General features: G+C 33.4%; 1 protein-coding gene across 1 annotated transcript in view; it reads right to left on the reverse strand.

Moving 5' to 3' along the window:
• Positions 1 to 27372, reverse strand: part of SMCHD1 (structural maintenance of chromosomes flexible hinge domain containing 1) — a 143987-nt gene that overhangs the window by 43636 nt on the left and 72979 nt on the right. Inside the window, exons 23-34 of the mRNA XM_019665107.1 lie at positions 26114 to 26253; positions 25342 to 25476; positions 23159 to 23386; positions 20180 to 20328; positions 19001 to 19089; positions 18330 to 18448; positions 15409 to 15576; positions 12297 to 12422; positions 10601 to 10680; positions 10219 to 10376; positions 8369 to 8484; positions 7211 to 7275 (exon numbers count right to left, since the gene is read on the reverse strand). Of these exons, the coding sequence (XP_019520652.1) occupies positions 7211 to 7275; positions 8369 to 8484; positions 10219 to 10376; positions 10601 to 10680; positions 12297 to 12422; positions 15409 to 15576; positions 18330 to 18448; positions 19001 to 19089; positions 20180 to 20328; positions 23159 to 23386; positions 25342 to 25476; positions 26114 to 26253 (1573 nt within the window). The remainder of the gene's footprint in view (positions 1 to 7210; positions 7276 to 8368; positions 8485 to 10218; positions 10377 to 10600; positions 10681 to 12296; positions 12423 to 15408; positions 15577 to 18329; positions 18449 to 19000; positions 19090 to 20179; positions 20329 to 23158; positions 23387 to 25341; positions 25477 to 26113; positions 26254 to 27372) is intronic.

Raw genomic sequence — 27372 nt, forward strand, 5'->3', positions numbered from 1 at the left:
AGTTCCCTTTGATTTGGGAATGAGATTAGGATGATCGCTCAGATCATTCACTGCAAATCCAAGCCAGTGCAGTATGGCAAGAAAAAAAAAATGTGTAAGGACTAGAAAGTAATAAACCTATCATTATTTACAGACATAAGTGTGCAAATATTTTAACATCCCAAAAAATCTACATATGAAATTGGAAATAAAGGAGGTTAACAAAGATGCTGGCTACAAGGTCAATAGACACAAATCAATTGGATTTCTATAACCAACAACAAACATAAACTTAAAAAAATTTAAAGGATGCCATTTACAATAGCATCAAAAATATCAACTAGATATTATGCTACGTGAAATAAGTCAGACATACAGAGATACTCTCATCTCACTTGTATGTGGAATCTAAAAACACCAAACTCATAGATACACAAAACAGATTGGTGGTTGTCAGAGGTGGGGATGGGGAGTGAGAAAAATGACTGAAGGTGGTCCAAAGGTACCAACTTCTAGTTGTAAGATAAATAAGCCCTGGGAATGCAATGTACAGCATGGTGGCCTTAGTTAACAATACTATATTGTCTATTTGAAAGTTACTAAGAGAGCAAATCTTAAAATTTCTCACCACAAGAAAAAAATTTATAGCTATGTGAGGTGATAGATGTTGAACTAAACTTCCTGTGGTAATCATTTTGTAATATATACATATATAAATCATTATGTTGTATACCTTAAACTAATACAATGTTACAAGTCAATTATATCTCACTAAACTAGAAAAAAATACAAGCCATCTAGAAGTTAATCTAAGGAAAGATGTATGAAACTTTCATTCAAAAAATTACTAAACATTATAAGAGAAATTAAAGAAATTTAAATAAAAACAAGGATGTGCCATATTTGTAGATTGCAAGATGATCTCAAAATTCTACCTGAAAAAATCCCAACCATTTCTGTTATCGAAATTGTATTTTTACTATTTGAAACTTGATATGCTGATTGTAAAATTTATATGTAAAAATAAAGGGCAAAGATAACCATGAAGAACAATAAAGTTAGAGGACTAATTCTATAGGACACCAGACTTATCAAGGAAGTATGGCATGGCAAAATATATCAAATAGACCAAGAAATTAAAATAGGGAGTCCAGAAACAGCTCCATACATATAAGGATACATGATTTCTAATAAAGATGGCACAGCAGAAAAACAATCTTTTCAATAAATAATGTAAGGACAACTATATTTATGTAGTGGTGTGTGTGTGTGTGTGTGTGTGTGTGTGTGTGCGCGCGCGTCTGTGTGTATAAAACTTGACCCATTACCTCACACCATACATTAAAAATATTAATTCCAGGTATAACTGTACAAACTGTAATAAAAAAAGTTAACATAGTAGATCTAAAGGCCTGTTGGCAAGTCTGGCCCTTGGCTGGCATTTGTGAACTTAGATTTCAGAAATTCCCACCATTAACTGTAAGAGTGGCTAACAATGCCTAAACTGCTTCTACAAACAATACAGTTTATACTAAACTCTTTACTTTCCTTCTGGGAATCTGGAATTTTGGTTCATGCTAGGCAGAGGCTGCCTACATGACCAGCCCCAGTCTCTAATGAGATTACCTGGTTGACATTTCGTATGCATTACCATAACTTGTTGTTGGGGAATTAAGCATGTGCTGTGTGATTCTACTGGGATAGTATCCTTGGAAACTTGAGTACGTATTCCCTTGGATGTTGCCCCATGCACCTATTCCATTCCCTTTTCTGATTTTGCTTTTTATCCTTTTTCTTTATTAAACCATAACTGTAAGACTATATGCCAAGTCCTGTGAATCATAATGACTCATCAAATTCATGGGGATGGTCTTGGGAAACCACAACACAATTATATAGAATATCTTTATGACCTAAATGTCAGGAAAGACTTCTTAAGGACACAAAAAGGGCTACCGAAAAAGAAGAGGATGAACAAGTTTGATTATATAAAATTAAGAACTTCTGTTCAAGATATTATAAAGAGAGTGCAAAAACAAGCCATGGAAGGGCAAAGATGTCTAACTAAAGGCTTATATCCATAATATATAAAAAGATGCTGCAAATTAACATGAAAAAGAAAACTCAATAGAAAAAATAGGTAACCACAAACAGGCACTTAACAAAAGGTTGTCAAAATGGCCAACAAATATGTGATGAAAAGAAAAATACAAATTAAAAGTAAATGTGATATCAATGCACACCCACCAGAAAACTAAAACTGAAAAGGCTAACAAAACTAAATGTTGAGAAAAATAGAGAGCAATGGGAACTCTTATAACAAACACTGTTGATGGGAGTACAAATTAATATAAACACTTTGGGAAACTGTTTGGCAGCAGCTAAAGTTAAACATACATACTTTATGACCCAGCAATTATACTGCAGAGAAAATAAACTTATAGCTATAAGTCACATAATAGATTAATCTTACAATGTTGAGTGAAAGAAGCTGTATACAAAAGAAGACAGTATGTATAAAGTTAAAAAATGGGCACAACTAGATAATTTGGTGATGTACCAGGGGTGCCAAAAAAAGTATACATATTTTAAAGGAAGTTATCTATGTATTACTTTTTGAAGTTCTATTGAATTACAGATGTAGTATGACGTTTGATCAAAGGATGGTGTTGATCAAAGGATGGTGTTAATCAAATGAATGCTAGCATCACCATGAGACAGGCAGGGCAGTCAAAGAAAATGGCAGAAGCATGGTTGTCATTTGAGGAGCGTAAGACTATTTTGAAGTTGTATTTGAAATTGAGGAAGTACAATGACAATGGAGGCTTGAGTATGCAAAAGAATCTCCAACTTAACACCCCTTGACTTCTACCAATGGGAGGCCTTAAAGCAGAGGTTCTCAACCTTCCTAATGCCACGACCTCTTAATACAGTTCCTCATGTTGTGGTGACCCCCAACCATGAAATTATTTTCATTGCTACTCTATAACTGTAATTTTGCTACTGTTATGAATCGCAATGTAAATATCTTTTTGTTTTCCAACGGTCTTAGGTGACCCCTGTGAAAGGGTCGTTCGACCCCCAAAGGAGTTATGACCCACAGGTTGAGAACCGCTGCCTTAAAGGATGTGGTGTACTGTAGAAAACTGGCTACACTGGCAGTACTTCAGGAAGAAACTAAAATGGCATGCGCAGTGATACTAGTGGATACTTTAGTCAGCATTGTTCAAGCAGTAGTTTGCCATAATCAGAAGTGTCTGGAAGCTGATGGTAACCACTCTGAGTACCTCTTGTAATTGCAGAAGTCAAACGTGACTTGTATTCATCTTTTGTTATTGGTATATATTAAGTATTACAATTTTAATAGTTTTTTTTTCCTTTCTTAAAATGTGTATACATTTTTTGGCACCTTCTGTATGTTTGGGTAACAATTCTAAAAAAAAACAAGTCAGGAGAAGGTTTATTTTGTGTGTGTGAATGTGTCTACATGAATGTGTGTGCACATCCATGGTAGGAAGGAAGGAGGTAATGATTGGTAGGTGCATAAGGTAAGGCTTCCAACATTCTATTTCTTGCTTTTAGTAGTGGTTGCACAGACACTCACTTTGGGAGAAATCACAAAGCTGCATATCTTTTTCTTTTTTTTTTTTAACTTTATAAATTTTCTATTTAGTTTTTAAAAGATTAAAAAATTAAGTGAGATTATATGTAGAATAGTAAATACAGTGACTGCCAGACATTAGGGAAACCAATATTTCTAGTCACTCAAACACAATGTGTGATCAAACAATATGGTGAATGTTTAAATAAAAAAAATTTATTACAGTAAAAGACACATTGCCATTAATCCACATCAAAATACTCCCCCTCCTTTGAACACACATATCCTATCGTTCTTGCCCTTTTCTGAGACAGTTCTGGAAGTCCTCTTTTGTGTTTTTAGTTGTGCTTTCATGGCTGCCTCGATGTCCTGAATCATTTTGATTTGGGGAAGAGCTAGAAGTCGCACGGTGCCAGATCTGGTGAATAAGGTGGATGAGGACATAACTATAATGTTTTTATTTGACAGAAATTACCATATACCAGAAGCGATGTGTGACATGGGGTGTTGTCATGATGGAGGATGATTTACTGCACACTTTAAAACACACCTTCTCTTAACCGTAGCTCACACCCAACTGACTACACCGAACAAGATGAAACTTGTCACACACTGTTACTAAGGTTCGACTCACTGCTTCCCATATTGAAAATCTCTGCCTTTCCGTTGGATGGCACTCAGCAGCAGCAGTCACCGTATTTGTTGATCATAGCGGAAAGGCTCCATGTCACACATCGGTTTTGGTATGGTAATTTCTGTCAAATAAAAACATTACGGTGTGTCCTCATCCACCTTATTCACCGATCTGGCACCGTGTGACTTCTGGCTCTTTCTCAAAGTCAAAATGACCATGAAAGGTAAATGTTTTAAATCGATTCAGCCATGACAGTAAAACTAAAGACACACACAAGAGAGGACTTCCAGAACTACTTCAGAAAGTTCAACGGGGTAAGAATAACGGGGTAAGTGTGTTCAAAGTGAGAAGGAGTATTTTGATGGGATTAGTGTCTTTTATTGTAATAAATGTTTTATTTAAACATTCACCATATTTTGTGATCACTCCTCGTATACCCAATATAGGGAAATATATTTTATTATATATATTACATGTATAACTGACAGAGTGTGTAATTTCTTTTTATTAAGAAGTTCATATAACATAAAATTAACCATTTTAGAGTACATTCCACTGGCATTCAGTACATATACACTGTTGTGTATCCACTACGTCTATGCAGTTTTAAAACATGTATGATTATTTTTAAAAGATTTACTAAAATGTTCCTTCAAACTGACGCCCCTGCAATGGTAAAATAATTCAACTAAAACAAATTACAGGGCCGAGAGAGTAGCACATTGGTTAAGAGCTGGCTTGGGACACCAGTTCTGAGCAGCAGGGCCCCCGTTCGGATTCCACATAGGGCTAGTGACACTGCGCCTTCTACAGCTAAGATGGTGAACAACAGGCTCGACCTGGAGCTGGGCTGCTGAGAGTTGCTGGCGGCTGCGTAGGCTGCAGTGAGGCTGCAGTGGGCTGCCGTAAAGCTACCATGAGTGGCTGGCAGCCAGCATGAGCTGCCAGCAGCCAGCATGAGCTGCCAGCAGCCACAGTGAGCGGCCGTCCAGAAGCCAGCGACTGATCTGCCTCGCCCAGGAGGAGCGCAATGATGGTGCCAACTTGGGCCAGTGAAGCAACGTCCTCCACAACTAGACTGAAGAACAAAAGGACAGCAGCTTGCCTGTTCCCCTTCTCCCAATTTCCCAGTGCTGTTCCATCCCCCAATTCCCCAATAAAAATCTTAAAAAAAACAAACACAACTGCATATATGGGGAAAATTAGAAAGTGACCACACATGCCCAGGGAAAGGCTCAGAGAAAGACCTGAGAAGAACTTCAGTTTATACCTAAAGTTGATCCTTGCAGAAAAATAGCCTACGACAATCAAAATATCAAAAACAATCAAATCCTAGGTAAGGCATAACATCTAAATTCCAGAGCTACTACATTATTAATTTCAAGTGTCTAGTTTTTAACAACAACAAAAATCACAAGGCAAACAGGAAAGTGCAGGCAATTCAAAGGGGAAAATTAAGTCAACAAAAACTGTTCCTGAAAAACACCTGATGGCAGATATACTGGACAAGAACTTATTTTTAGAAACTGCCTTAAAGATGTTCAAAGCAGTAAAGGAAGATGTGGAAAAAGTCAAGAAAATGATGTATGAAAAAATGGAAATATCAATAGAAATATTGGGATGTCAGAAAAGTCATGAAGTATTTTTCTGTTTTTCGTTGCAAAAATGTGTCATGACTTTTCCGACAACCCAATAGAAAACCTGAAAAGAAATAAAAAACAAATTCTGAAGCTGAAAGGTATAATAACTCAAGTGAAAATTTCACTACAGGTATTCAATGGCAGATTTGAGCACGTAGAAGAAAGAATTAGCAAACCTGAAGGCAATGGATATTATAGTCTGAGAAAAAGAAAGAAAAAGGTCCCAGAAAAGAAAACAAAGCCTACGCAACTTTTTGGAACATCAGTAGATGGACCAACATATGCATTGTGGGAGTTCCAGGAAAAGATGAACTCAAAGTAAGATGAACTCAAAGTGACACACACTAAGACATATTATTTCAAACTTTCAAAAGACAAAGATAAAGAATATTGAGAGGAGCGAGAGAAAAAGAAATTATTACATACAAGGGATGCTCAACAATATGATTAGATTTCCCATCAGAAAGTTTGGCAGCCAGAAGGCATTGGGACCAACATATTCAAAGTGCTGAAAGAAAAGAATTGTCAACCAAGAATCCGATATCCAGCAAAACTGTCCTTCATAATCAGGGAGAAATTAAGACATTTTCATGTAAACAAAAGCTAAGGGAGTTCATTCCCTGGCCTGGAAAAAATGCTCAAGGGAGTTCTGCAAGGGAAGATGAAAGAACAATAGTCAGTAACTTGAGGCCCCATGGGGAAATAAAAATCTCAAAAAGGTAAATACAACAGGCAATTGTAAATGTAGTATTACTGTAACAATAATTTGTAAGTGCATTTTTTGTTTTTTACATTATTTAAGACTCTAATACACTTAAAGAAACAAGACAATTATTAGTCTAAAGTCTAAAAAGACATTTCTCATTAGAAATAGACAGACAGATAGATAGGCAGGCAGGCACAGGTAAAACCTTAGAAATAATCTACTAAAATAATTTGTCAGATTTCAAAGTAGAGGTCCAGAAAGCAGAAGCAACATCTCAAAGTCAGAGTTAAACAGTAAAAATCTAATTCAGCCTTCTGTTCTACTTTGTAAGACCTTAAGTTTAGGATTATGGAAATCTCCTGTATAGTGAGATATTATAAAGTACTCTGACAATATAACATAATTCTTCTTCTGATGACTTCGATAGTTTTGAAAACTAACATATCCATCACAACAATCTTCCCTTAAACCATTTTACAAAGCTTACAAACAAAACACACATATTGTCCAAAAACCTCCTGACAAAAAATTAAGAGATATTACAATTTTCTATTCTATTATTTTTCTCTAGCTGAGCAGGCAAATATCATCAAGGCTGATTCACTTTGTAACAAAGTATGCATAAAAATATGAAATGACTTGAGAAATACCTGAAGTAGAAGCAGCCATCTTCCTTGTCATTATCTTTTATTTTAGAACAACTGAATGTTTCTGCCTAGAAAGGGAGGCAGGAGAGAATGGGAGAGGGAGAAATCACAAAATTTTAACACAGTATATTTAGAATGAAAAGTTATATTACCTTCACTGAATATGAATACAGATCACATCTGGATTTACACACACATACACACACACACTATAGGTACATATTTTTACAACACATATAAGATACAATGGCGAGGTTAGTCACAGTGGAAAGACATATTATTAAAGGACACACAATACATCTCTATGGTAGTGATATAATTTAAGGTTACAGCAGCTTGATGGGACTGAAGGCATAAATTAAAGAAACTAATTTCCTAAACAGATTATTAAAATGAACCATAAATCCTGCAGGGAATTGTTAAATTGGGACCTTCTGATATAGTTTAAAGTTTTTCCAATTTGAGATATATTTTAGATTTGCACTATCCAGTATGGTAGCCAATAGCTGTATCAGGCTAATGAGCACATGAAATATGGATGGTCCAAACTGAGATGTGGTGTAAGCTACATTTCAAAGACCTGGTAAGATGAAAGAATGTAAAATCTCAAAATAAATTTTAAAATATTGAGTTCATACTGAAATGGCAGTTTTTGATATATTAGGTTAAAACTACATTAAAATTAGTTTTACCTATTTCTTTTTACATTTTAATGTGGTTACTAGAAAAATTTAAATATCATGTGTGACATATTTCCGGGCTATGCTGCTTTAGACCCTCCAATTGCTCTCACAACTCTACCCTCTTCTCTGTCCTCTAAATCTATCAATCACATCTCTCTACTGTCTCATTTTCTGTATTATCTCTTAGTGATATTTAATGCTTTCTGCCTTGTGCCACTGTCCTTTAGACAAGATAATTTTATAGCATAAAGTATCTTAAAAGTTTTAGCAATATCACAATACATGCCACTCTTTTTCAACAGCATCAACACTTAATTTTGAAACATACTGTCTATATATTTTTTTAATCCCAAGTGATAGAGTGGGTTAATTTCTAGTTCTCCAGAATATACACATTACATTTTTACTTAAATTACATTTAATTTTAAGTTAAATATAAGAGCTATTTTTAACTTCTAAAATGCATTCCATGACTCACATTTGCTGGTGGTCGGTTCCCATTGTTAGAGAGCTTCCACATTTTCATGGAAATACGTGCTGGATTAATATTTTTAATGATACTATCATCTTCAGAAATAATAGTAATCATAAAATCTGCATGGTGAACATTAAAAAAATTATTTTCGCTCTAGTTCAATTAATAGATTTAGCTAAATAATTGAACAGTAGGTCCTTGAATAACATTGTTTTGTTCAACATCATTTATTATAACACTGATGAGATGCCACAGGAACTTAACTGTTGGGTACTGTAATTAGCCTACAGTAAAACTGGTTTTGCTACATGTTGTTTTGCTTAAAGTTGCATAACTTACCCACAATGTTAAGTAAGGACTTATGTACCAGCATACCTTGGAGATATTGTGAATTTGGTTCTAGACCACTACAATAAAGCGAGTCACCACACATTTTTTGGTTTCCCAGTGCATAGAAAAGTTATGTTTACAGTATACTGTAGTCTATTAAATGTGCAATAGCAATGTCTAAAAAAACAATGTACATACTTTTAATTAGACTTGGATAAATGGTGCCGACAGAATTGTCACAAATCTTCAACTTGTAAATAACACAGTATCTGTGATGCTCAATAAAATGAGGTATGCCTGTATGTCTTAAAGCATACAACTTTTTAAAATGTTAATATAACTCTGATGAAGAAAATAATACTATCTTTAATCAGCATTTCCCAATAATATGTCTATAAAACTTACTAATCATGACAGAAAATTCTGGTGATAAATTTTCCCCAGAAATCTAACATATACATCTTTGCTATTGATAGTCTCCTTGTCTGATTTCACAGTTGGCCATGCTGTAAGCTCTACCACACAAGACCATAAATGTTAGAATGTTGATACTCAGCAACCAAAAATCTGGGCAACTTGTCATAAATCCATACGCTTTATGTAGTCCAAGAATACAATGTTTATTTTCTTACATGATTTTCAATACCATACAGTAGCTAAACTATTGCTACATATAATATTGTTATGTTTATCATCTGTAACATTCACTTGGCATCTGTTACAATTTTTTAATCAAAGGAAATATGACTTATCTCCCCAAACAGATTTAAAACTCTGAGCATAAAGGCTATGCACATATGTAATTATTAAAAATTATTGTTAATTTTTGAATCTAAATTTTTGGGTCTGCTTCTTTCAACTGCTTATATCTATGTATAGAATTCATCCCTTCAAGAAAACAGAAGTCTTCAATAAAATTACCTGTATAAAGAAAATACTATTTCTTATTGACTTGGCACCTACCACGTTACACTGAAATTATTTGCTTATTGATTGTCTCCTACATTAGACTGAACTCACTGAAAACTGTCATATTCATTGGTGAAACTAAAAGTCCAATATAATACCTGCACATAGCAGGTATTTAGTAAATGTATATTGTTCTGAAATATCTTTATTCATAAATTTTGATGTGATGTATTTTCATCCGAATTAAAACAATCCTGGCTCTATTTTGTTTGAGAAAATATATTTAGTAGACCTCCTCCACCCTCCATTTTCACCATTTAACAGTTCATATTTCTTCTGTAGAATTTCAGAGTTCTGTGAAAGAACAAACACAAACTGAATTACTTTAGGCTATCAGTTTATGTATGAACTTTCAGTTCAATCTTGACCATTAAAGGCACATAGGCTATAGGGGTGAGAGAAGACATAGCTAAGTCAAATATTTTCTTTGCCATTTAAAAGACTATTACATGCTTCCTTATCATGCTAGACATCTAGGATAAATAATTTATTCCTCTAATGTAAAAGGCAAATTATCATTACAAAAGATTTATGTAAAACTGTGAATTACTCACCAGTGAAAGTTCCCCCTGCTAAAAAGGAAGCATCTTTGTCATATTTAACATTGAGACGAATGGGTTTTTCAGGGTCTGGAAGAATCATTAACTTAATTGTAGGTCCTTCTATGGTATTCTTGTTATAGATGGCTTTAATCTGAATAGTATGTTCTCCTCTAACAAAAAAAAAGGGGGGGGGGTTCAAATTACATAAGTTATAATCTAAAAATTTTGAGACAATTTATACAAAGTTTAAAATTCAGGAAACTTCTCTACTCTTATTCATTCCATCTCCTGCCTAATACTAAACAGAATGCTAGTTTATTATTCTTAACTTCAGCAAATAATCAGAAAAACCAATCTCTATAATACAAATAACTATTAAACTCTCAGTTCTTACCTAGGGGCCTGAACACTGAACACTCCCAAATTAGCCCTGCCCCTTTCATCTGTTTTATGCTGTTGGTTTGAAGGAGTGAGCTAAAAACAAAACAAAACAAAATGGTTAATTGGAAAATTCTAGAGATCAAATTCTTTTCCTCTATTACTATAAAAAAGTTATATTTGCACACATTTCTGAAACCTATAATTTGAACTACAGGGGATGCCCAAAAAACGTACACAAATCACTTGTATTCATCTTTTATTATCAGAATATATTGAGTATTACAATTTTAATACAGTTTTTTCCTTTCTTAAAATGTATATACATTTTTTTGGGCACCTTCTGTAGTTGAAATAATGTAATATGTAATCACATAATCCAAAGGATAATAATCACTCACCTTGATCAATTAAACTAGAATTTTTTGTATTTCAGTTATTAAGTTGCAGGATTCAATGTTCACAGTTTCAATAACATGATATATCAAGGGAAGTTTGGTTACATAAACACTGAAGGTACATTCCAAAAGTGAAATGATAAAGTCCTATATTTGTACCTGTCACATTTACCCTCTGATCCATTGTCTCTCAAACTCATATTTCTCAACATGTTTCTTCCCATCTGTGTCCTAAATCCTTGTTGTTAAGCCAAAAGAGCAAATCTATTTCAGGCTGCATAGAAGCAATATCGTAGTCTTTTTTGACAGGTTTAAGACCTCTGACCCTAATTACTTTACTATGAAAACTCCATGTGGACCACAAGCCGTTATTGGCGCTTTAATACTCTGTATGACTTTTAAGATCAACTTACCAAGTCCTGGGATATTCCTGTTGGCATTCTTATCAAACTAATATTGGTTTAATTTCAAGAGAACTGTGTATTTACATAAATATTATCAACTGTTTTCATCCACTAAACTTATAAAATGTTTGTGGAGGGATACAAAAGCCTGACTGAGTTTAACCCCAGGAACTCTCTGTGGTGTGCCTGGTAACAACCTGGCTGGGACAAATTAATTCCCTTCAACCAACAGTACAGACTTTGCCAAAATGCAACTTTGCAAGGGACTGGCAGCTTTTCCCTCAAAGGAGGGCTTCCAACTTTGCATCAGGCATCCAAAGACCCTAGTAGATTGTAAGCAGCTGGCTATCCTAATACTCACGTAAAATATCTAACCTTGGACTTCCTGGTATCCAAATACTATGTTTGCCCCCAAATGTAATAAGGCCATGTTTTGCTTACTCCACACCCTAGAACACAATCCAGTACAGGTCTATCAGCTATGCCGAGGCCCTTGTAGTTCTACATAAGGTAAGCAGAGAACAGGTAACTCACATGACTCTTTTTGCTTATCCTCAGTTTATAAGTTTCCCCAATAATAACTGTTCTTTAACTCATACTACAGGTCTTTATATCTGCCCTTCATTCACACTTTGTCAGTGTTATCCATCCTAATCTGACATGCAAATATTAAAATTATATAATAAACAAACAGAATTTAGAATGCTGCAACTTATTACAATGCTTGCAAGATATAAACTTTACTTCCTCAAAATAATTATGAAGTATCTATAGGTTGATTTAAACTAAGCAATAATAGTTATATAACACTATGTTAAAAAGAGAGATGTGACACCTAAAGACATTATCATGAGAATGAAACCCAGAATTTTAAGTAAGGGAAAATTATTTAAGAGCATTTAAAACTTACCTTTAAATTGCTAGATTTCATTAGATTTATTTTAACTTGTGGTATGGGTGCTGGATTGTCCCACTGATCACAAAGTTGAACAATGAGAGGATTCTGTAATTCTCTTCCATTAATCACTGTAATGAACTGACAAAGACATAAATATTTTAAGAAGTACTAAAACATGTACCAAACAATATAATTACTACTTGTATACTTAAAATGATCACTTAGTTTATCTCTGTTCTATTCACAAATGGCTTTTTTCATTAATTAAAATAAACTTTGGAAAGACAATTATAGTCATAAATGATCCTTTATACAAATGATTAACAATCTGATAAAAGGGACAATAGCATTTGGCATTACTGCCTTCTAACACATTTCTAAAACTTATATATTACAATGACTTCAAAGAAAATAGAAGCTTATCTTAGGTTCTCAGATTTAGCATTGGCTATCTATAGTTTAGCTCCTCTGTCAATTTTCAGCACTCTGCCATGACGCAGTAATATACAGTTTAGCCCTTAGGTTAAATAGGTCTAGTCACTGATAATCGAGACTGTCTTGTCTTAAAATACTTCTTGCTTTTTCCCTACTTCATGTAAGGCCTGTGTAATTCTGGGAATTTGCCTGCTAACCTATTAATACTGGATATATCAAAGGAAACACACAGTCAAGCAAGAACCCTGATAAACACCCAATCCTCTGTGTCAGAATTTAAAAGTTAAAAAAAAAAAAAAAAGAAAATGGGAGAGAACTATAATAACTAGCGAAAAAGGAAAGCTGATTTATCATCTCTCCCACCAATAATGTTCCCTCTGCTTCTCAATCACCCACTTTATCTAAGGTATTTGGTTACCAAATTACGTTAGGAGGTTGCTAAAAGTGGGAGAAAAATCAATGCTGTGTATGGATAGGACTTAAAAAAAAAATACCCTTGAGACTAATTTAGTTAAAATGCTTGACTACCACAAAGTTTATATGGATATTTATATGGATACAGTAGACTGTATTCCATCTACCAAAGTTTATAAAAAGCTTGAATTTAAAAAATTGCTGAGAATTTCCAAATGTAAACACATCATGGTCCTTTGTTCCTAATATAACTATCAAATACTAACTACTTTCAAAGGATATCCTTCAGTAAATGACTTGTTACCCAAGATATTATCAATAGTTACAGTTTTCTAAGAAATAGTGGACAAAAGGCAAATACCCAAAATCAAATGTTCGTAAATACAAATCTTTTTTTTCTGCCACTTTCAGTCCTGGCCATTTTGGAATTTCAGTTTTCTCATTTATAAAAGAAGAATGATAATCATATATCATATTGTTGTTGAAGATTAAATGAGGGAATATGTGTGTATATTTATATATTTTTTCTATTTATTATGCTTGGGTGTTTGATCAGTTACCCTGTTCCACTTAATATTCTGTAGGGGGAAGGTGGATCAAGAATTAAATTAGGAAATTCTAGGGAAACCAGATAGTCAATGATCACTTTTTCATCCCTATCCACATATAATGATATCTCTTAACAGAATGAGAAATCAGCATTAGGTTTTATTTTAAAAGCTTCTGAATTTCTATGGTATCTGCAACTAAATCTTCTAATAAATTCTGAGTTAACAAGCTGTCATTTTTGATATTCCCCTCCCTACACACAAAATCATATAACAAGACGAAAATGTTAAAAATTTTTTTCTGCCTCAAAGGTACACAATTATTTCATAATACAGTGAACCAACAAATCCTTTATTGACATCATTAGGCACAAAGAATGTATTCATATACATAGTATCAGTGCTCCCAGAAAAAAAATAAACGCACAGCCTTTTCAGTGAAACTCCTCAGTCAACACAGTATTACAGAAAGAAATTCTTAAGTACACTGTTATCCACAGTTTGTCTGTTTGTGTGTGTGTGTGTGTGTGTGTGTGTGTGTGTGTGTTTTTAACTCACAAATCAAAAAGCGCAATCTCAAACTAGGGCACTGTTTGTAAACTTTTCTTCAATGATCTGCTCCTTTAGTAGTATAATTTCATCTATTGCCACGATCATGTGAGTTCATTTTCCTTTAGAAAAAATGTAAGCTATCATACCAACAGTTAAAGCCCTGCTACACTATAACTAAATGCCAGAATCTGAACATTTCAAAATTAGAATTCTTGGGGCCGGCCGAGTGGCGCGATGGTTAAGAACTGGCTTGGGACGCCAGAGGGCCCCGGTTCGGATCCCACATATGAGGGCCAGTGACACTGCCCTCCACAGCTAAGATGCTGCACAACAGCTCAACCTGGAGCTGGGCTACTGTGAGTCGCCGGCGAGGGCGTAGGCTGCAGCCCCTGTGGCAGTGGGTTGCCATGGGCTACCGTATGTAGCCAGCAGCCAGCGTGAGTGGCCAGCAACCGCAGTGAGCGGCCGTCCAGAAGCCAGTGACTGATGTGCCTCGCCCGGGAAGAGCGCAATGATGGTGCCAACTTGGGCCAGTGAAGCGACGTCCTCCACAACTAGACTGAAGAACAAAACGACAGCAACTTGTCTGTTCCCCTTTCCCCAATTCCCCAGCACTGTTCCCATCCCCCAATTCCCCAATAAAAAAATCTTAAAAAAAAAAAATTAGAATTCTAAAAATTTAGTAAAAACTCAACAAAGGTAATAGATTTGACAAGACATTTACTAAATTAGTATTTAAATTTTAACTACTTGCATAGGAAGGCATATAGTTTTTATGGGTATAATGACTCGATATCTGATATGCTTTTTAAAACTCTAGCAAAAGAATTTTTTTTAATCAATAAGAGTACTATGAATCAAAATTGGCAAAAATCAGTAACTGTTGAACTGGGGTTTCATTATACTCTATTTCATGTATGTTTGAAAATTTTCTATAATGTTTTTAGGATTTGAATTATTGTACTATTTTTTAACAAACGAGGACACAGTGATGAATTAAATAATGAATATTAAGAACCATACTACTTTGTCCTTTGGTTATGTTACTGTTACTATTGTTATTTGTTGTTACTTCAACAACAAAATATATCTATTTTGATCTACTGACAAGCTGAAAGTAATAAGCCATGTGATACTACATTAAATTCTTTCAATCAAGGCAGGAAGGTACTTACCTCCTTTAATTCTGGCCAGTCTATAAGAAGTAGTTTAGCTGGTGGTCCCGAAATTAGCTGCACTCGAACAAAGTCAGAAAACTCACGCCAAGTAAAACAAAGATCCTTATTTCCAGGAGGACCAGGAATAAATCTGATGCCTCTTACACTAATACTTTGTGTATTTTCCTAGTGAGGAAAAGTACATTGAGGAAAGGCAGGGAGATAAAAAAAAAAAAAGTACATTGAGAAAAGACAGGGAAATGTGTTTCTGGGTAAAACAATGGCAGATTACTTGCACACATGTCAATACTGGCACACCATGAATTTCATTTCCTTGAGAGCAGAAACTGAATTCCTTTTTTGTGAGGGAGAAAGCTAAAAACTCTGGCTATGTCCTTTTACCTTATCTTATCCTAATTTCCCTCTTACTTCTACTTACCCTCCTTTCTGTTCCCCACATAGCCCAGCAAGTGCTTGCCTAATATCCTTTACACTTGCTCTTTCCCTCTGTTTGCAACATGCTTTACCAGATATCTCGATTGTTTTTCTTCAGGTGATTGTTTGCACACAGGATATCGTAATCAGGGGTCTTCCCCAAGCACACTATACAATGGCACTCTATTCCCTTACCATGCTTGCTGTTTCTTCTTATCACTCATATCTTACCTAATGAATGCTTTCCACATTACAAGGTGATCTCCAAGAAGGTAGGGGCTTTGATTTGTCACTGCTCAATTTCTGGTACTTAGAATGCCTACCACTAATACATCATATTAACAGGAATCAATAAAACTAGCCTATAATGTTTGCAATGTAATTGAATGATATAAACTAATTCCATACTAGCATGAGCACTATAGTATTTGCATTTTAATACTGACCCTTACTGATTTTACCATCTTAAATTTCCACTAAGTACAAATCTAGTCCATCAGATTTTAAAAATCAGAGTTAAAATTTCATGTTTTATGTTCTAAAACAACTGTTTGTAGAACTTTTTCTGTAAAGACACTGCAAAATAATCAAAATTAATCTCCCCCTAAATCCCAATGAGCACAGAGGAATTTTTCCATATTTGAAAAACAAATCATAAAACATATTGTTAAGTTCAAAATCGTAAAATCTAACCTAGAATTTCACATTTAATAGTGAAACACCTAAAGCCCTTTTGAAGAGGTGATTTTTATGTCATGTTGGAAGTTATTCTGGTTTTACTTCAAATCTTGAAAATGAAATTTGTATATGTCTTTACAAGCTGTAGTTAAGTACAAATAGAAAATTCTGAAAGTCACTCTCTAAGGTCTAATACTGAAATTATCACAGGAAAGTACTTCAGAATTGCAGCACATTTCATGTAGATGCAGATATGATTTTAAGAAACAATGACATTAAAACTACTTTTTAATTTAAAAAAACGGAGACTGTTTTCCATCAGCAGAGACTAGGAGTAGACTGTTGTTTGGCTGAAAGTGAATCAAGGTAGTACATATCAATTGTAGAATGACAGCAGGAACAAAGAAAGTCTACCTACTTGGCTGGAGAATAATGAGCTATGGGAAGAGAAAGGTGCGGTGGAACACTACAGGGTATTTTGGGCCACACTAAGGTGACAGAATCTAAATTTATAGTATAAAATGCTTACAGGTCTGATAGGTGGCATAAGAAGTGAACTGAAAATTAACAATGGATTTGGTCAGGTAGAACAGGGCAGAAAAACATGTGACAGAAAAGGATGTAAAAACAGAGAGTATAGAGAGTCGTACTCTTCCAAGGACTTATACTATAAAAAGTAAGAGAGAAATAAGGCAGTAGATAGACAGGGATTCAGAGCCAAAGGAAGTTTTGGTGTGTTTTTGGGGGGGAGGGGTATGTTTTTTAAGATAAGAGATATTATACAGCATGTTTATATGCTGATGGGTATTTAATAGATGGGAAAAACTGAAGTTGTAGGAAGACAGGTTACACTTTAGGAGCAATTACTGAAAGAGGCTAGGAGTCTGTGCATAGTGACAGGAAGCAGATTGTTTATGCTTAACAGAGGGAGCACATTTATCTTATTTCATCTACACATAGGGTGAAGCTAAATAACGGAGGAACCTGAAAGTCAAAGGGTAAACCTTATCTTTGTAAACAAAACATCCCTGAAAGTTCTTCAGCAGAGCTAAGTAAGATATAGTAAAAGTGGTATTCTGAAAACTAAGAAAATAACAGCATAACAAGTCAGTGGAAAACAGAAACTCTCGTTAGGAAGGGCAACAAGAAGGGCCGTCTCATGATTATTCTGTCAGGTGGTGATTGTAACGGGGGCTCTAAAAGGAAGATGTTTTCAAAAGCATTAAACATACTAAATGGATTCAATTTCACTTGGGCCTTAGAATTCCTCCTCTTTCATCTACTCTGGCCTGGCATGTTCCTTGAAGGTCCAACTTCAGCCTCCTCTTCTCTAAAGCTGTCTTTGATTTCTCCAAACAGAATGCATCATGTTTGCTTGCTTATTTTAAACTGAAATAAATGTACCTCAGTTCTTATTTTTCAAGCTAGTCTCAACTCCACAGATGTAAACTTTCACAATTATTTTAATGCAGGGTGTGAGCACTAACAAATTTTATTTAAATAGTTGCTTAAAAAACTTCCTTTATATAAATATATATCAAAGTAAGGGTAAAATGAGGTATGGAATTTTCTTCAAAATAATATGGCAAAGAGAGAAGTGATGACTACTGAAGCTGAGTGATGGGAACATGGGAATTATTTATACTATTTATTCTATTTCTTGCATATCTTCCAATTTTCCATTATAAAACATTTTTGTAAAGCCTTTTATGATTTTTTCATTGTAGACATTAAAATCAAATTTCTTCTAGTTATTTTAGTTTTCCCAAAATTTTGTAATATGTAAACCAATGGCATAAGCCAACTGTTATGAAAAGCAGTCATACCTGAAAAGTAGTTTTCAACTGTGAGCTATCAAGTCCAATTCCAGCAATTCCCAAGGCAGATAAAGAACTTGGTGAAAATGCTTGAATCTGATTTCCATACTGATCTGTAACTATTATAACTAAAAGGAAAGTTTAATTTTAAAGTATCTTTTAATAAGATATAAATATCTACAAGGACACTTACACACTTCCATAAAATTATGCTTAGAAACTTGCTCTTTGTTCTCTTATGTATTTTTATAAAAAATAATTATACTTATTTTATAATCACTTCAAAAAATATCAAGAACCTACAAAAGCACATTTATATTTATATATTTAACATGTTAATGTAATCACTTTTTACCATGAAAATTTGAAAATAATTTAGTATTATGTACTAGTCTAGATATATGAAAAATGATACTGATATATTAACCTTACACTTTTGATAATAGCTAGTGTTACTTCTAACAAAAGCCAACATTTTTCCAACAAACTATTGTAGCAAAACTAATTTCAGTTATGTTAGCCTAGACAAAGATAGTAAAAATACTTCAATCTTTTCCAACAATGGATTTCAAACCAATAATCGTATATAAACCCAAAGTTTTCCTTTCAGATTATGTCAAAACATGAATGTAAGGACATATATCAGTATTTTAAAGAAAAAAAATGCAGGCCATACTAACCTATTTCTCCTTGAAGCTCTTGGCCCATCTGTACTGTTTTTCCTGCTTTTAACTCACACTTTAGATGTTTAGGTTCATCAGGAAGGGGTCTGAAATTGGTTAACAAGTTCAAAGGTTTTAGTTACATCAACTGTTATAGAAAAAATTAAAGTAGTTTCAATATGCTAAAGAGGTATCTATGTACATATATATATCACTTTCCAAAACTTAAATACAATAATGCCCTTTCAAATAACTCAATTTATAGAACATTACTATTAACCCAAAGAAAATAGAGAAAAGACAGCTTGCAAAGATGGCAGAGAATACTGACACACACACCAAAAAACTACAGAAGTGTTAAATCATAGTATCTGTGCTATGGATTAAAAAGAAATTACGATGAGAGCGCACTGAGAAAGAAAAAAATGGGTAAGAATAACTCACCAAGAGATCTGGCTATGGTTGGAGAGTAGTACATTTGACAATTTTATCTCAACCATAAAGCTATTCTAAGAGTTGGGAATATTATGGAAATGGGTAGAGGAATAAAAGTGAAGGGCGTAATTAGAAAAGAGGTAGCCAAGGAATTGAAAGGCCAGGGTAAAAGACAGGGTTTTTATTTTACCAGGAGTGCCAAAAAAATGTATACACATGACTTGCATTCATTTTGTTATTGGCATATATTGAGTATTACAACTTTAATACAGTTTTTTCTGTTCTTAAAATGTGTATACATCTTTTTGGTACCCTCTGTATTTACCTGTCTTCCCCTTTTCTATCATTAGGTCTAGTAGGTTCTACAGTAGGTCTAGTTAGACTCAGCTTTGAAAATCATCACTACCAATGAAAGAATTTTTTCTTCTGAAAAATACATTGATCACATCGTATGTTTTATATTTTTCCTATCTGTCATTTTGCTGGTGTTTTCATTGTTGCTTGCACTAGGAGGACTTTCCTTTAAAGAAAGTTCTAGTTCTTACAGATGCTACAGGGCCAATTAAGCACAGGGTATAGTGATATTGAGCACTAGTCACTATTTCCAGTGAAGTTTTATTCCAAAAACAACCTACCAAATTTCACAGAAACTGATTATTTTCTACATTAGAATCAACTTTTGTATGTGTGCTTTTGAAGAAAGTATTTTTGCTGCCATGCACTGAATTTTGAAATACCTCCAATTACAATATGCACACAAACCTTACTGTAAATGCACTTTCCAAAGATACATGATCATCTTGAAATGAAACCTGACAATAGCGCATATCTTTTACAGATGTTGGTACTTGTACATCTGGAAGCAGACCCTGCAGCAAGTGTTCTTTGTTAATTTCAGGAGTCCAATTAACCTAAGAAAAAAATCACATATTTAAGAATAATATAAAGCTTAGTCCAATGCCCTCCTATGGCCACTTACCTTACTGAATGAAGACTCTTAAAGTTAAATTAGAACCCATTCTCCCTACCTCTGAGGAAAAAGAAAATCCCTTTTATGACCAGGATGATGGTGGTTTACACATTGCTATGATAAAAAAGTATCTTATTATTTGTCTTTGTTGTTAAAGTTGTCATATCTTTCAATGCAATAAAATAAAATTCTTAAGTGATTAGTTTTGCCACAAGATTATCACGGTGGTCATTATAGTTTAAAAATAACATAGTTCAAATCATGTGATCAATTCTGAGACGTAACAGTCAATTTTTTTAAAAAAGAATCTTATTAATATAGGCTTTACATGAGAGTTAGGTGGACCTTATTCAGTAAGATGAGGAAACAGAAATTATGTCCCCTGATATAATTATCATCCTGGCCACCTTTTGGTCTTAATCCATTCTTGAATGCTTTTAGTTCTATTTTAATTTTAAGTTTCTTGCATTCCATATTTTAATTTGTTACTGGATCTATATTTTAAAGTTGATTACCCTACTCTATCCAACTTTTAAACTTCCAATCCTTTCTATTTAAGAATTTTTAGCTCAATTTCCTCTCTGCTTTTAGCTTTCTACAGTTGTGATTTTTAAATCATTGACATTTTAATATTTTGATCCCAGTTTATGCTGTTCTAATCTTCTTAGTCACCTTTCTATCCTTTTAAACCATCTTTTATTCTCATTTATTCTTTATTGTACTTTTTTGTTGTTGTTGTTGTTAATAATGGAAGCAGCAAGCAGGAGTTACTTAAAAAGGATGTGCTATTCCTTCATTAGATTCCCAGCTCAGTTTGGGTTGACTTTTCTCAACATTGGAGAATTCTCCAAAGACCACAAAAACTACTTTAAAGACTATAATTTAATAAAAGAGTAGCATTTAATATCTTTTGTCAAGAAAGAGGTGCATATTTTAAAATCTTTGGAAACCAAGAAATACGTTACTAGATTTTTTTTTTTAAGGCAAAATGGCCACAATGTTAGAGAATGGCAAAAGAAAGGTTATATACAGGAAGAGGCTCTTCAGTCAATGTTTCTTCTTAACCTTGACAAGAAACTAGAATGTGCAAACATGATTATAAGACAGCAAGGAACCAGTTCAGAAGCCATGTTTCTGGCCCCATTTTTAAACACTCACCTTCAAATCTGCTGATATAGGTAAAAATGACTTGCCTCCCTTTCAGGATTATTTCTTTCTCAATCCTCCCATCTCTCATTACAGAGGGAAAAACTAAACTGGCTGGAGCAAGGGTTATTCCAGATAAGATTTTTAAAATATGGTCAGTTGAAACCCTGTTAGTTAAACAATTCTTTTAAAATATCAGATCCTATATTTGGAAACTCATGATGGCTATAGGATATCACAATACAAAAAAGTAATCTCTATATCCTCTCCCAGAACTGCAACTGTCCAAATATTTAGTTAATTGGGATCCTTTATATAAGGGTTGACAAATGTTGGCTTTCTAGAGATGGGGGGAATGTTTATCTCTTAATTGCCTTAGAGAAACTGGGAATTTTAGAAAATTATTTTCTCATACAAAATTTAAAGAGTTTTTTCTCTATGACTGTCAAGGTTTGAAAAAGTAGTTTGTTCTGCTATAATATTTGGTTTGAAAATGAAAATATGTTCTAATGCAATTAAAATATTAGGGAACAATTCAATATATAGCAAATTTTACTTTATAATAGTTTGCCACAGAAAACTGTACCCAACTAAACCAAGCCATGCAGGAATATACAAAACAACACACCTCAAACACCTACCAGCCACCTCAGCTAATTATGTGTATTGAGCCACATATGTTCAAATCTAGTAGAGTTTTCACCATTTCACAGTAACTTGCAAGCTGTAACCCTTGCTGCACCTACTTCCACAAGTAAACTGATATTTTTTATAGTGTTTACAGACTTGTTAATCATTTAATGTGTGACTGTTTTTGGTACTACTTTATTAGTTTTTTTGGTTTTTTTTAATTGGTGACTCATGAGGTTTGAGTATTATGCCTCTAGTTCCCATTTTTCCTGCAAGTCCTATGATTTTTGTTGCACCATTTTACATAGTACAGTAATTTTTGGGAATGCACGTGTAGCAGCACTGACTACTTTTAAAGAGCAAGCATAGATTGTCCACTATTCTTTCAATAAACCATTAAGAAGAGTTCTAGAGCTGTCTACTATATGTGATAACAATCTAACCGTTTTGATTTGGTTCTGAAGTGAGAAATTATGTTTCAACATATCTATACCCTATCAAGGTACAAATAATGTATTTAAACGACAGTAGATTGATGAGGACCACCTAGTTACTGAGAACCGTGTGCCAATATCCAACGACTAAATCAGGGCTCTATATAATTAACAATGTTGTTCCACTGTCTACCTTTCACACCTTTTATTTAATGCATTCAGGATAGCTACAAAAACATTGCTTTGGTAAGGTGGTGATCTTGATTGTGAATGCAGAAATACAGTTGGTCAGGAAGAGACAACTAAACAAAACGCCAAAGACTGGAATTTTGTTAAGTGTCAAAATCATTTTTCTAAGTGCAATTTTGTCACACATAAATCATTCACATTTCAAACTAGTACATGAAACTAAAAATTCTTGTTTAGCCTGGAATTTTAAATAATAGTATTATTTCTCTGTGATAACCTTCTTAGAGGTTACCCTGTAAAACTTCGTTTAGAGTCTTCCAAGCATAAAATAAACAAAATTCTTGCAATAACCAATCTGTTTGAAATACTTACTTTAATTTTCTCTGCTAAAGCTGATGTTACATGGATTTCTCTTTCTCCTTCATCATACATTTGAAAAATAAGATTATGCATAATATCGCCTGCTATCCAATTAACCTCATCCTGATGTTTGATCTGGATTGCCTTTTGTCCTTCCACACTGAATATCTGTAATCTTGCAACATGACTACTGGGAAGCAACTTAATAGTCTTCTCCACAGGTGCCACATCTTTACAACTCTAGAAGAGAGGGGTAACACAAATATACACTGAGTGAATCTGTACTGAAAACATAGTTTTTGGCTTTAATGGTGACTCTTTTATATTGCTTAAGAATTTATTTCAATATTATGGAAGATCATCTTACATACTGTTAGCATTCACATGTTTTATCATTAAGAGGACACTACTATATTATAAAATAATTCCGTATTTTATACTATCTATACCATCAAGTTATAAATGAAAGTGCCACATTCTTAAAACCTAAACTAGCATATTTGGATTCAAAAGAATTCCCTTCCCCTTACTTGTAAATTTACTTAAAAGCTTCGCAAACTTGTAAAATTTTAATCACATGACACAGATTTGGTGACTAACATCTATTAATAAGAGATGTAAGAAATTAAAAACTTTCCATAAAATCAGAGACAAATAATTGCTGTAAAATATATTATTTAACAATATTAGGTTACCTGAAGCTTCTAGTTCTTTTTCAATTCCTCATACATTGGGTTAAGTGGACAAGTTTGTTTATAGCTAGATAAGGATTCTAGATGCCCTGAAGGCTAAACTGGCACATTTATAATTCATTATGGGTGTTCTACAGATCAGTAAAGATGAGCTGGATTATGCTGCCTAAGTTGATTTTAGGTGCACAAAATTAAAATATTACATCATTTTTCATAAATTCAGGTATAGCACATTCCACAGGATACACAAAATTCAAAATCAGCCTAAGCCTAAAATACTTTTATAATCTTTTTTAGGTCAAATCTCCTTCTTCATCAGTTACTGTCATTCCTATCAAAGCCCATCGACATGGACAACATATTCAAATTTTGTACCGCACAGAAAATCAGACAAATAACCCATTCAACATCATATGCATATCTTATTTGCCTGACTCATACTCAAGAGTCACTGCCTTTGGATAACATTTCCTAACTGCATATTATATGATATATCTTGGTCTTTGTCTTAGATGACCTGGATCTTGAGTCTTCTGTCTGTTGCTGCCCTGAGGTATTTACATAATTCCTAATAATTGTTGTTCTTGCTTCCAAGCCCAGATTCCTTCCTAAATTCAAATCGTTTCTTCCTGAATCTTCTTGATCTTTTTCAAGATAGTATGCTCAAAAATATGTTGCCCACAGTATTGAAAAACAGAAATGTGTAACAAATATTTGAAGATTATCAATATAACCAGCAATATAACCAGCTTGAAAGAAAAGAATTAGAATAAAGTCAAGTCATCCCATGCTAATTATAAATTTAAGAACTGTCTTTTATCCTTTTGAGGCTCAAGATATATTATTTGATGTATAATTAGTAGAAAAGCATCATCAGTCAACTGAAATTAGGTTATTCATCATCTACCATATCAATTATAAAGAAATCACATTTAAGTATTTTACTTGTTTAATTATTTGTTATCCCATTCAGCAACCTTAGGAGATCAACTGCTTATATCAGGCTGACTTCACCTGTACACATGATGTATATCCAGTAAAAAGTATCCAACTGGCACATTAACATAGAAATCTCTACATGAAAATGCTAATTAAATAATTTTAATTATTCATAAAAATCAAATGCTTATTATGTCCTTCAGTGGTGGTTTAAGTGGGAATATTTACCAAAATTTCTAAGAAACAGATTAAAACTATAAAAAATAAAACTGACTCCTCAATATCATGTTTTAATATAAAAAAAATTAATTTTAGGTATGTGTAAATGTATAATAGCTACAGATATTATAAAAGGTTTGATCAAGAAAATTACTAATATTTGACATAAACTGTTAAATTATTCACTATACTATTTCATGTTCCTTTTTTTGCCCTTTGGCTAAAACAACCACAAATACCTTGTTTTTAAAAGTCAAACAACTTTACAGAATTTATTATAAGGCTCTTAAAGAGTATGTGTATGAAGACTCAATATAATACCAATGAATAAAAATAACAACTTACAGGTATTTCAATTTTAGCTTTAAGCGTCTGGTCTTTTTTAATATTTTGAACTTGAATTGCAGATCCTGATAAAATACTGGTTCCAGAATTACTGCAATCCACAGTGTAGACTGGAAGGTTAGGAGCACCTAAAAACTATTAGAAGCATACAAAATAATTTAAGATCCCAATAAATGTAACTGATTATTCAATAATTATTTACATTTTCAAATACTTCTCTACAGCTACTATTTCTGGCTATAAATTGGAAAATTCTAGGTAGAATTCACTAATATTCTAGAATGAAAAGAGTTAAATTCCTATACCTCTAAGTAAAATTTATCTGTTTTGTAAGAAATTCCAACTTCCTCAACCACTATTCTTTCTTCTTTTACTTTACCTATTTGGCTTTTCCTTTCCTTTTTGTGGTCTTTACTCATCTTCATTTATCCATCCATCCCCAATCCTGAAGGACATTTCTATTATTCCATTCATAAATTAAATACTTCATCTGAAATGAGGTGAATGAACCAAGGAAGGAGAGGGGAGGAATCTTTAGTTCATAAATTTCTTTATGAAATTCAGCACAGCTGGCATTATTGGCTTATAATGCTGAAAACTTTTGACAATGAGATATCCCACAAACATCTCCATGGAATAATAATTAAAGACCTAGATACTATATAAGGCTTACTATAAAAGCAGCTAAAATACGCTCATATATAGTCATTTCTATATACTACAACGGGACTCAAAATAAAATCTACATATTCTTTACCTTACAGTAGCTTACCTTACAATGAACAATTAATTTTGGCTGTGCTGTTATATTGTCTGATTCATCCAAAACTTCCACCTGAAATGGGAAAGCTGTTCCATTTTCGATAACTAAAATTTCAGAATCAGGTTTCACTTTCAATCGATGAGGGGGACCTATCAGGAAATTAAAGTTTCTAAGACTGAAATACTGAAGTAGGAAATGAAATAATTTTTAACATTTCAAGTTTTAATATTTTATAAATAATGCTAAGAAAAAATAAGCAATACTCTCATGTTTTATCATTTCTATTCCCCAAATGTACAGATTCTATGTATGAGCCAGAACTGTCTCAACTGTATAAAAATGTTTGATGCAACAAGCTATATGGCACAGTGATAACTCATGATAGAAATAAACTATACACGTACAATCTTAAAAAGACCCTGGAAAAAAATTATTCAAAAGGAAAAGTAAAAATTTATTGAACTACATTTTTATTTACTAACTTTAACTTTACACAATGACTGATTTCTCAGGCACACGTAACTACACCCGTTTTAGATAATAATGTTCAAAGGATCACGTAGTCTAATGACATAGCCTGATAATTTGTTAGCTTGCCCACTACTTCAATGTGATAAGCAAGTTACAACACAAGCTTCCTCTAAGATTAATAAGAGGGTTTACACTTCTGTAGCAAGATGACTTGATGGGCTCTATAAACACTGATATTTTAAAATTCAATTTATGCAAAATGCTGGGAACACATGTTTACTAAGAACAGTTACTAGAAACACTTATTTTACTTTATAATATTATTAGTTAATATTTATTTTTTATTATATGCCAGGCAACATGTTAAGTTTTAACTAAGCACTGTTCTCATATAATCCTCACAATGATCTTAATAAAGATGGTAATATTACTTTCCCCATTTTGTAGATGAGGAAACTGAGATCCAGAGAAATTAAGTATCTTGTCCAGGTCACTTGGCTAGTGAGTGGTAGACTCAGATTTAAGTCCTGGCTTGTAATTTGAAACCTCCTAACCATTATCACTACACCTGGCTACTTCCAATTTTACCACTTTCACTCTCAAATTCTAAAAAAATTGTCAGAACTATCTGGTTACTAAGAATTTCTGTACTCTGACCCAGACTTTTAGTTAACCTCTAAAATAAAAGCATTATAAGTGTTTATTAATATGTAGTGATTTTATTATACTTATACCAATGTGTCAATTTTTTAAAAGAAATAGTTAATATTTTTCTTTTCACTTAAAACCAGTACAAA

This window comes from Hipposideros armiger, unplaced genomic scaffold (genome assembly GCF_001890085.2).
Source record: "Hipposideros armiger isolate ML-2016 unplaced genomic scaffold, ASM189008v1 scaffold_433, whole genome shotgun sequence".
Classification (NCBI taxonomy): Eukaryota; Metazoa; Chordata; class Mammalia; order Chiroptera; family Hipposideridae; genus Hipposideros; species Hipposideros armiger.